General features: G+C 54.6%; 1 protein-coding gene and 1 pseudogene across 1 annotated transcript in view; both read left to right on the plus strand.

Moving 5' to 3' along the window:
• KLF13 (KLF transcription factor 13) overlaps positions 1–6,154 on the plus strand; it is a 43,772-nt gene extending 37,618 nt beyond the window's left edge. The window contains exon 2 of the mRNA XM_033100018.1: positions 779–6,154. Coding sequence (XP_032955909.1) covers positions 779–1,068 — 290 coding nt within the window. The 3' untranslated portion in view covers positions 1,069–6,154. The remainder of the gene's footprint in view (positions 1–778) is intronic.
• Positions 3,018–6,512, plus strand: LOC117018776 (uncharacterized; annotated as a pseudogene).
• The last annotated feature ends 4,927 nt before the right edge of the window (positions 6,513–11,439 follow it).

The following is an 11,439-nucleotide window of genomic DNA, read 5'->3' on the forward strand; positions in this document are numbered from 1 at the left end:
CCTCCCTCTCACTGGGTGTTCTGGGCGGTCACCTGCCCTTGTCTGTCACTGTGCTTGGGTCTGCAGGAGCCTGCTCTGCTGGCAGTCACCAGTTGGCCACGTTGGGATTTCTCTGTGGGAAGGAGCTGCAGACTCTAGCTGGAGCCTGTTGAGGTGAACCAGACCTCTTGCAGACTCTCAGGCCCTGGAAATTGCTGGATCTGACCCCCTTATGTTACTGACGAGGGGACTACAAAGGGTCGGAATGACAGCAGGGTGCTTCGGCTTTGTGTCCAGGCCCTGCAGGGGTAACGGTTTCTGGAGTGCAGCTCCCACGGGGCCAGCGTGGGAGCTGTCCTTGGGCCCCCACCCTTTTCCCCTGGCTCCCAGTCTTAGAGCCATAGGGCTTGTCTGTGCTCCCCACAGGCCGCGGACAGCTGGCCCTGCAGGGTTATTGGATGGCGTGCTCTGCCCTGTACTTAGGTGTCCATGGGGGGGCCTCGGACCCCCCCGCTACAGCACCTGAGATGCTGCCGTTTTATCGGGAGATGGCTGCGTCCGTCCTGGGTGTGGCTGGAGGGCACCGGCATGCGCACTGCGCTCACGGATGTGTCACACACCCGCGGTGATGGGGCTTGGATGGACAGGGCGCCGCGAGGGGTGTGGGCGGCCGGGCTGCGGAGGAACAGGCCTGGGTGTTGGGGCCTGCCCTGGGGTCGCGTGGGTGGCCAGCTGGCCCACGGGGGCCGGGAGGCGGTGGGCTGCACCGCGACTGACGCTGTGCCCGTGTCGCCCACAGGTGAGAGGCCCTTCGCCTGCAGCTGGCAGGACTGCAGCAAGAAGTTCGCGCGCTCGGACGAGCTGGCGCGACACTACCGCACGCACACCGGCGAGAAGAAGTTCAGCTGTCCCATCTGCGACAAGCGCTTTATGCGTAGCGACCACCTGACCAAGCACGCCCGGCGCCATGCCAACTTCCACCCGGGCATGCTGCAGCGGCGCGGCGGCGGCTCGCGAACCGGCTCGCTCAGCGACTACAGCCGCTCGGACGCCAGCAGCCCCACCATCAGCCCGGCCAGCTCGCCCTGAGCGCCGCCCCCCCCCCAGCCCGGCTGCGGCTGCGCAGCAGCACGGCCCCGCCCTCCGCGCCCCTCCCTGTCCCGTGCGCCCCAGGCGCGGGCACCCCATCGTCCCACTACAGCCATGAGCAGATGCTCTCACTTTTTCTGCCCCCGCATCTGTTCCTTTCCTAACAGGAAAGAAGAGAGAGAACTTTGTGACGTCCACAACAAAACCCCCCAATTTTCTTCACCTCAGGTGTCAAACTCAATTTGTAAAAAAAACAACAAAAAAAATTTCAAAAAACACCATCCACAAATTGCACAATAGACACACCCACGATGGTGAGGTTCAGCGGTGTCACCCCCTTTCTCAGGGATGGACATGGTCCAGGAGGTCAGTGAGGACACGCTTCCTGCCGCCTTACTCTGTATATAGATTTGCACTCTGGAGCTTTCTGTTGGGTTTGGGAACACGCTGGGGACAAGCAGGGGAAGCAGTGCAGGTAGACTTCAGCGTCTGGCTTGCAGGCCAGTCCGTTGGTCAGTTGGCAGTGGACAGGGTCACTGACACTTGTCTTCTGGGGGCCTGCACGTCTTTGCTGCCACCCGCCCGGCCTCCGGCCCCTGGCCCCTGCTCCAGTGGCCGGCTGGGGTCAGGACACAGACGGGTGAGAGGGGATGCCTTAAGTCGCGCCGGGCAAAGGAGCAAGCCCCCCGGAGGACCATCTCGCTGTCCCTGCCACAAGGAGCTCGTCTGGCCTCTGTCTGGGGCATTGGAAGCAACGGTGCAGCCGGTTGGGAGACCATTGCACCATCGATGCAGCGGTGCCCAGGCCACTCTCACTGGCCCTTGTCCCCTTACCCCCAGGTGCGTGCCCTACAGGGACGCCTGCTACTGTGTGTCCCTGCGGAAGGCACCGGGGGCCTGCCACTAATACACCGCGTTCTCCGTCTGGAGCAGAGCCTGGGAGCTCTGGTCTTCTGCAGAGATGTCCCAAAGTGTCGGTGCTTCCAGTTCCCTGTTCTCTCCCACCAGCCCTGCTACCTGCTATCGGGACCCCTTTGTTTGAACCGGTGGGTGAAGTTGTTGGGCCACCTTGCCAGAGGCTGTGTATGTGTGGCGGGGCGTGTGGCTGTCCCTCGCAAAGACTGATCCATAGCAGGAGACTGGAACATTGTGACGTGGAACTTTCCAGGAGGGGTGACACGGGTGTTATGGGACATGCTGTCAGGAGCATGCGTGGTCTGTCTCCTCCCCAGAGAGCGAGCGCCAGATGGAACGTTGTGGGGAATGCTTTTCTCAGAGCCACTGTGTCCCCAGCTCAGAGCGAGCGCACCTCCAGCGCTGTGTCCCTTGCCCAGCCCACACCCTGCCCGAAGCTTCTGCTGGAGAGGAGGAGCCCAGAGCGGGCACGGGGTCCAAGCCCTGGCGGGTCAGTCAGGCGGCTCCGGCCCGCTCCTCGTCTGCAGACAACAGGGGCGTCTTCCCAGCACTGCTGCCCAGGCACCGCCCTTCCCAACCCTTCCCTTCCCCAGAGAGTTGGTGCCTGTAAATATAAGCCCCCAGGACTGTGTGTGTGTGTGTGTGTGTGTGTGTGTGTGTACACGTGCGTGTGTGGGGGCGGACTTGGGTATCTTCAGAGACCTGCCCATTTTGATGAGGAGGAACGGCCCATGGGACTCAAGAGGGCCGTCCATGGGCTTCCTGGGCCCAGAGTGCCTTGGTGTGGCCACCCTGCTCCCACCCCACCCTCTCACAGCGTGGGGTGCAGCCCTCAACCCCAGCGACCCAGACCTGGCTGGTGCTTACATCACAGCCTCTGGTCACTGCTTCGGGCCAGCTCCAGAGTGGACAGGCGCCCTCTGTTCGTAGCGGCTACGAGGGTGGCACCCTGCCGTGTGCAACACCTGGGTGTCCATATCTAACTACTGTGTCAGCTGGGATTGGCCACTGCGTGGTGGTGACTTCTCAGTAGCATGATAGGTACCAAGTTGTACCGCAGTGGTGGTCTCGCTGTGGGTGGTCCCCGCCCTGGTGAGGGTGCAGAGCTGGCCACCCCGGCTGCCGGGCTCCGCTTGGGCTGCGTGACGGCCCTGTGTGCGTTGGATCCGGAGAGAGTGGACTGTGCCCTGGGGGCCTGGACAGAAGAGCACCCCACTGCTGGGGTGCCCAGTGCCAGTGTGAGGCCCTCCCAAAGTTGTTTCTGCGTGAGGCGGAGAAAGCCACACTATGAATACATGTCATGTCTCAGGAACTCACATTCCAGGTTCAGGAATTTTATTCCAAAGTCCTTTGGTGCGCTTACCAACCCGGGGTCCCGGAAGGCAGGGGCGGTCACACAGCGCCGTCCCCTGGAGGAGCCCGGTGTCTCCTCGTGGCGCGCCCGCGGTGGCCGCGTTGGGACGGAGGGTTGCTAAGCCAGTCTGTCTGCACATAGAAGGGGAAAGGATTCTAAACCCAGTCGTCTTGGAATAAGAGAAGAGCTGGTTTGTTTTTGAGGCGGGTGGGGGTGGGGGTGGGGGAAACCGGGCTTTTGCTGTTTCCAAAGAGAGCACTTAATTTTTCCTCTCAATGACCCAGGGCTGTTCCGTCGGATAGATGGAAGGCTAACATTGCCTTAAAACAGAAATATGCAGGCGTTGGCTATTTTTGGCAAATGAGTGTCTTCATTCCCAATGCGGTCTGGTCTACTGGCAGGGTGGGTCCTTCTGAATGTTGGGGACTTGCTCTTGTGACTTAGGCACTTGGAGGGAGTTCCCGCCCAGCACCCCTGAGCACTGGGCCTGGGGTCCGGCCATTGGACTGGCCTGACCATCTGGGACTAAAATCTGTCTCTCGAAGGGCGGGAACATCCATGACTCTCTGGCCAGGTTCACATGGGCCGTTACTCGCATCTCATCATCACGGAACGTGCAGTGTGTGTGGAAGAGGGGGGTGGGCCTGGAAAGCCTCCCCCACTGAGGCCCCCGCGGGGAGGACCCCCCTGAAATAGCCTGTGTTGTCCTCTAAGATGTAAAATGTCTTCCCAGCCTGGGTTCATTTCAGGGTCTTTCCTTTTTCTGGCTTATGGCCACGCTTGCCGGTTTCAGTGTGATTGAGGAATCCATAGGACTCCTAGAAATAAGAGTGAAAATTCAAACCTTTACTCTTAAGGGAGCAGAGAGCTCAAAATGAAGGTTGCCCGAGTAGAGGGAGAGTCCCATCCAAAAAGGCCTCAAAGTCACCCTGGGCTCGACCATTTGTGGGGGCTGGTGTGCAGCTATATCCCATGTGGGAACCCCCCTTTGTGTTAGCCATGTTAGAGGAGCAGCTGTCGGCTCCCCGTATGCCCACTGGATCCTACAGCTGTCTGGAAGGACAGAGGGACAAGCCCTCCCACAAGGCCCAGGGTCCTCTCCGGTGGGGTGCTGTGGGGGAACGTGTTCTGGGGGTACCCGCCCTACCTCCTGCCACACCCCCATCCACTGCAGCCGAGGTGCAGGCCCCTCCTTTACTCTGAGGCCATCCATCCAGGCGGCTGCAGGATTTGCTATGGTGCAACCGCCAGGGGCAATCATCAGGGGTCCCCAGACCTCACCAGGCCCGGGGACACAGCTCAGACCAAGGAAAGGTAACTCAGAGGTGGGGACAGACCTCGGGCCACAGGTGGCCCCCAGCCTGCTTGTTGCAACATGCACAGAGGCCTGGTGGCTTCCTGTGGTCCCAAGTGACTTGTGGCAGAGTGGGGGTCTCTGCTCAAGCCTTTTGCAGCCCAGTGTCTCCAGAAGACCGGGCCTTTCTTGCCAGAAGGAGATGCTAAGGCAGACTGCCCAGGGCCATAGCACCCCCCAGGGACTCCAGTCTGGAGCTCAGCAGCAGGAGTGCCACCTCACAGGAAGACGTGATCTGAGCAATACATCCCCTTGTTTCGCAACTCCTGGTTTGGCTGTGTTTACACGGCTACCTGATTGGGACTTCTGACAGGTATCACTGATTTTTTTTTTAGACCCACTTTTAAAAAGTCACTCAAAGACAGTGCTTGAAGATTTAAAGGGGCAGAGGTGTCTGTACATCACAGCCAGCTTGAAATGCTTTGTAGGTCATCCACATCTTTTGCTGTCCAAAGGGTCCATGTACGACTCTGGTGACCACAGGTTCCAAAGCGAGTGCCAAGGTTGTGGGCTGACGCTTGCTGAATTCAGGGTCTCCCTGGGAAGAGCCACGTCCTGTGACTGGCTTCCTGATTCGGAGGCTAGCTCTCCAAGGTTTGTCCCGGACACATTCCAGAGAATTCCGTACTAGAATTTGGATCCGCAATCCAGCTTACCACTGATAAATACCTGGACATGGTTTAGGGAGAGGCCCTTCCCCCAGCCACTGCTCCTTAAGAAGAGTAGGCTTTGCGGGAGGTGTGAGCCCTGGACCCCTGAGAGGAGGGGCCACACGCAGTTCCTGTTGACCGGCCGCAGACTTGCATTGTGGCCCCCTGGCCCTGCCCAGCCTCTGCCCTTCTCATGCAGCTTTAAACCCTTAACTACTTTCACGTAAAGAACAGGATGGGACAGAAGTGATGTCCCTGCCCGCACATCACACCTGGGGGGGAGGGGGACACAGGAATCCTGAGGAGCAGGAGTGGGCCATCACGCAGCAGCTTGGTCCCAGGGCTTGGGGGTGTCCTACTGACATGTGGACAGCACATGCTCATTTGCAAGCCAAGGATGCAAGCCGAATGCCTGCAGGGCAAGCACAGGTTTGGGTGAAGGCTGGCCCTCCCACTAGGCACTGCTTGGCTGGCCGGATCTGTCCCCAGCCTGCCCCCATGTGGAGGGAGGGGGCCACCTCCCAGCACATCTCGGACACCTGGGGAAGTGGCATCCATTCCTGGATCAGGGTGCCTGTCTCTGGGTGTGGGTGGGAGACTGTTCCCTGGCCTCGCCCTGGAGTCCCCCTGTGCCAAGTGCCGTCCTGAGCAGCTATGCATTGTAGGGCGTGGGGCTGGCTGTGGCTCCCGCGTGCCAGGGAATTGCTGTGTGGGGTGCATGCATTGGGGTTGAAGCCGCCCCCAGTCCCACACAAATGAACCCTTCCCCATCCAAAGCCATTGATGGAGCGTCTCTGGAATCTTTGGCCAAACTCCCAAGGCAGAATCCAAGGGTCCAAGACCATTTCCATCGAGCACACATTTTCCTTTTCTGTAGGAACTGGGTTTTTTTTATTTTATTTTTTTTAAACCAGCACCGTGTCATGCTTCCCAAGGGCACATTTCATCTTCCCTGGATCACTACAGTGAAGTATCACAGTTGTACAGTCCCCCTCTGGCCTTGGCTTGCTCGGGTAAAACTTTGTATGTATTTTGTATGGCATAGATTCTATATTGTAATGATGTCCTATGCAAAAAGGAAAAAAAATTAACTAAATTGTAAATTTTATTGTTTTAACCGTGCATGCATGTTTAGTGACGTTTACATTTTGAAATAAAATTTATGATTCATTATTGTATTTGCCAGAGCTGATTCCTTTGCAGGGCACGCCTTGGACAGGCTCTGGGAGGGGACAGACACAGAAATGGCCCATCGCGCAGTTGTGTGTAATTGGCCCAGGGGCGGAACCCTGCCTGGAACTTTGCAGAGAATGAGTAGTCTCACAGCCCTGGCCTGTCAGCCTGTTCCCGCCACTCAGCTCAGCCCCCTTCCCCGAAAAAAGCTCAGCCTTATAAGTCCATCCTCCAGAGCACTGAGGAGACCCTTGGTGAGGCTGTGGGTCCCCAGCAGGGCACAGCACTTGTCCCTAAAACTCCCCGTAAACACCTGAACGTCCTTTCCCAGGCAGCACCCCTTGGCCCCAGTGGAGTGTGGAGGTTCTGAGTCAGCCGGACCATCCTGTCACTCAGCCAGATACCTGCCCCCCCAATCCCGAACATGCCCTGTTTGCAGCCCCTGAGTCCCCAAACTGCTCTGCTGCAAGGGTCAGCCCAGCACTGGGGACAAGCCTGGGGTCCCGGGGATCTGGGGAGCAGGATGGCGTGTGCTGGCACCAGAGCCCATTTAAGTCTCCTGGCTGCTCCCCAAAGCAGGGCTTGTCTGACGCAAGCAGTGGAGAGCCCATGACTAGTGGGAAGAAATGGGTGATGCCCGCTGCAGGGCAGAAGGAAGGTGCCCCCAGACCCAGGGCTGCGTCCAGCACTCACGTGATGCTTACGTTGTCGCCCACTGTTTAGAGAGTGTATGAGAACCACGAAGAAATGTAAAATAATGACCACGACAAAAGGCGTGGCACTGATCAGAAGTGACTCAGGAGCTACATGTACACTGGCAGGCATTTGCAGATCAAAGTGTGTTTTCTGTGCCATAGCTGAGGAGCACTGTGAAGCCTATACTGAATCGTCACAGAAACAGGCACGTGTTCGCACACAAGTCGCTTTGGTGCCCAGACGTTGGAAGCCCAGGCTTGGCTGGAGTAGTTCCTGGGGACAGCCACTGTTCACCTTCTGGGACTTGGTTCCTTATCGTTGGAACTCCCCAGACAGCAGCCCAGCAAGCTGGAACCACTTCCATAAATAGTTATGCGTGTTAGGAGGAGCCCAGATGCTTTCAAAATATTGACAGGAGAAACAAGAATTTAAAAAAGCGGTCATCCCCTGTGACGTCACTGAAACCTCAGGGTTTCAAAGAAGTTGTGGGTTCCTGCTGGGGAAGATGCTCTGGCATCAGAGAGCCATCTTCTCAGAAACCAGGGGTCTTCTGAACCCCCCCAGTAGCTCAGGAGGAAGAAAATAGGCAGTAAGTAGGCTTTCGTGGGGAAGCTGTGCTGGGGGCCCCGCCTGCCTGGCTCCCCTGCCCCCCACACGCTATCTTCCATTCCCAACCTCATCCCCCAGGAGAGCTGGGTGAGTAGCAACTATAAATATCAGTATGTTTGCATAATCAACAGGCTTCCCCTGGCCCCTGCTGACACCAGCCGCCCAAGGGCTTCTCATTGATCCATTCTGGCTTTTGAAAAGCAGTGAGTGGATGTCTGCTCCGAGGAAGACGTAAGCTGCTCCCCGCGTCTCATCTCTTGTTCGTGTCCGGCTCTTTCTGTAAACACCTCTGGAGGGTTAAGTGGGAGCCATGGCTGGACACCCAGAGCACGGAGGGTGCAGCTCTCTCCCCACCACAGTCAAGGCCATTCCTCGTAGGAGCCTCTCACTCTGGGAAGACCAGGTGCAAGTGCATGAACCTTGACTGTAATGGGAGCACACCTCCGCCCCCAAGAAGGGGGCGCCTCTACTGTGGGGGGCACAGGTGCTGGAGAGGCACGTACAGTGTGTGGGGACTGGCTCGTGCTGGGGTGGGGGGGCAAAACTCGCACTTCCGTTACATACATGCTTGTGAATGCAGCAAATCTTAAATAATAAACAAATTACAAGAAAGTTATCTGTTAAAGTACCAAAATATTTAAAGTAGCATAAATAGGAATACGGGATGAGTTAAATGAACTACGTAACATCCAGCTTCTCCAGGTTGTAAAATAATATGCAAAGTATGATCACATTTCTTTAAACCAGTTCTCTCAATAGCTGTGTAATTGTGTTATATATTTATATGCATAGAACAAATCCTGACAAAAGACACAAGGCAAGCAGTTGTTATCTTTTAAGTAGTGGAAAGCACAGATTCTTTTTATTTACAATATCTGTTTCTGTTCTAAATTCTCAAAACGACCCAGGTATAAGTTTTGTAGTTAAAAACCACGATGGCACTTTCGTGAGGCTAAGATGTAGCCAAAGGTAAGCTGGGGAGCACCCACGGGGCCCCAGGAGATGTCCACCAGCCTCCAAGGCTGTGCCCTCAGGGAGAGCAAACCTCCAAAGGCCGCCACCCTGCCCCCACACCAGGAGGGACACGCCTGGTGGCCGGTGGCTGCCTGCACATCAGTGCAAAGGCACGAAGCACAAATTGCGTGCATCATTTAGCAACAGTGCTGCACAAAGAGGGGAGCTGCCAAATGGAAGCGCTGCCGTAGAACATGCTGGAAAATCTGCAGAGTGGTGACGTACCCACAGATCAAGAGTACCCACCACATGGGGATGTCAGGGCAAGGTGGCTCAGAAGGGCCCTGGGGCTTCGCTAGGTGGTGGGAGCTGTGGTGTTTGTTTTCTCTTTCTTGTTGTTACATCACGTGAGAAATGTCCGACAATTTTATAGTCCACAGATGTGGTTCCTGCGTGTCACTGGACCCATCCGGGTAGGCCTGCAGGCTGTCCCTGTGATGTGCTTCCTGAAGCATGCTGAGTCGGCTGCACTACGCAGAACCCTGCCCCCGAAATAGGGACACTGCCAGGAAGCCTGGCACCTGGAGCCCGGCGCTGGCTGGGACATAAGCCATGCAAGGACAAGAAATAAAAATAGAGCTGCTCCGGCCAGAGGGAGGAGGGTGTGGGTCCAGCCTCTGAAGGGGAGAAGCCTTCACAGCTGTGACACCACAGACAGACGGAAGGTGGTACCTGGAGAAAGGCTCACTCTGCTTTTATGTGGACTCAGAGTGTCCAAGGACTTTGGAATTAATTCAGTCGTTGGTTTCATTTCTAACATTCACGAATTTGAAAGTCTAAGTAATATATACAAACAAGGTTTGAATACTAAATAATACCCAAAAACCTAGTGGTAAAATGTCTCTCCCCCCCACCACCACTACCACCACCGCCTGGGGCTAGCCCTTTTGTATTGTTTCTGTTTTTAAATATCTTGTTGGTTATTCCCTGAAGCTTCAATTAAATGCTTGTCCGTCCTCCTGTTTTGTAATTTATGAGCGTTAGGCAAAATATATAAAAAGGTCTGACAATTAAGTTCACAAACTTGTTGCGAAGATGTTGTTAACCTTTTCTGATATCAGAAGGATGGTTCATTATGAATTTGTACCAACTGGACAAACAGTTCACCAAGTTGACTACTTGGAAGGGCTGAAAAAGCTGTGTGGTAAAGTTAGACGACCTGAACTTTTTGCCAGCATTTCATGGCTCTTGCATCACCACAATGCACCAGCTCACACGGCACTGTCTGGGAGGGAGTTTTTAGCCAGTAAACAAATAACTGTATTGGAGCACCCTCCCTACTCACCTGATCTGGTCCATGCCTCCTTTCTTTACCTGAAGATAAAGGAAATATTGAAAGGAAGACATTTTGATGACATTCAGGACATCAAGGGTAATATGACGGCAGCTCTGATGGCCATTCCAGAAAAAGAGTTCCAAAATTGCTTTGAAGGATGGACTAGGCACTGGCGTCGGTGCATAACTTCCCAAGGGGAGGACTTCGAAGGTGACCGTAGTGATATTCAGCCATGAGATATGGAGCACTTTTTCTAGGATGAGTTCATGAACTTAATTGTAAGACCTCTACTGGCTTCCTGATATGAAATATGGGTAATTCAGCTCTGCTCTCCAACCTGCCTTTACCTTACAGGGAATGTCTGGACTCTCCTGTGGATTTCCTCTGAAGCTTTGCATCTGCAAACTCTGTCTGTAGTAAAGGAGGGTTCTCATGGCCTCTGCACCACCTGGGCTCTGAGCATGTCTGGTGTTACATATCACTGACTGCACTGCAGGGCCCTGGGCTAGAGGACATTTACTTCTCCGTGAGGCGACAGTCACCCCCCAACCCCCCACCCCCGACAGGGCAACTCCAAGAAGATAGTGTTAGTATCAAGCGCAAATTGGGTGAACACATTTTACACTCCCTCTGTAGCTTAAAATCATATCTCATTGGAGTTTGCTGTATATTTGAAACTTAATTTTATTACGTTTTTCTCCGTAGTTTTTAATTGCCTTTCTTCTTTCTTGCTGACAAACTAATAAGGTGCCTCTGCCATAACCTCGATTTTACCTCCATTTTGTTCCCAAGACCTCCTCCCAACCGTCTCCCGGCTCCTTACCCCATCTAGCACCCTGTCACACCCTTTACTGCACCCAAGAGGGTCACTCTATAGTCCAAATGCCATGTCTTTCTCTTAGTTTTCTCTCTCACTTTGTTGGAATACATCCTCAAATAACTGTCCAAGAAAGGATGCGTGGGAAGCATATAATTTTGAGTCCTTGAAGGTGTGAAAATATCTTTATTCTGTCCCGTACTTGACAGATAATTTGGCCAAGTACAGAAAACTAGGTTCAAAACTGCTTCCCACGTGTCTTCTTACACCCATTGCTACCTATAGGAAGTCTGACGCCAATGCAATTCTCACTCCTCCCAGCCAACATTTTACTTTTACCCTCTTGAAAGCTTCCAACCTTTTCTTACTCCCTGTTATCCCAACTCCCTGTTGTATCTCATCTGAAGACCCCATATCTCTTTAGGACTGGAAGTGTTCTCTTCTAATATTTTGTTGCTGATTTTCTTCCCTCCATGTTCTCTCCTTTTCTGTTTCATATTAGGTGAAGGTGGA

The sequence above is a fragment of the Rhinolophus ferrumequinum genome, chromosome 28 (genome assembly GCF_004115265.2).
Source record: "Rhinolophus ferrumequinum isolate MPI-CBG mRhiFer1 chromosome 28, mRhiFer1_v1.p, whole genome shotgun sequence".
NCBI lineage: Eukaryota > Metazoa > Chordata > Mammalia > Chiroptera > Rhinolophidae > Rhinolophus > Rhinolophus ferrumequinum.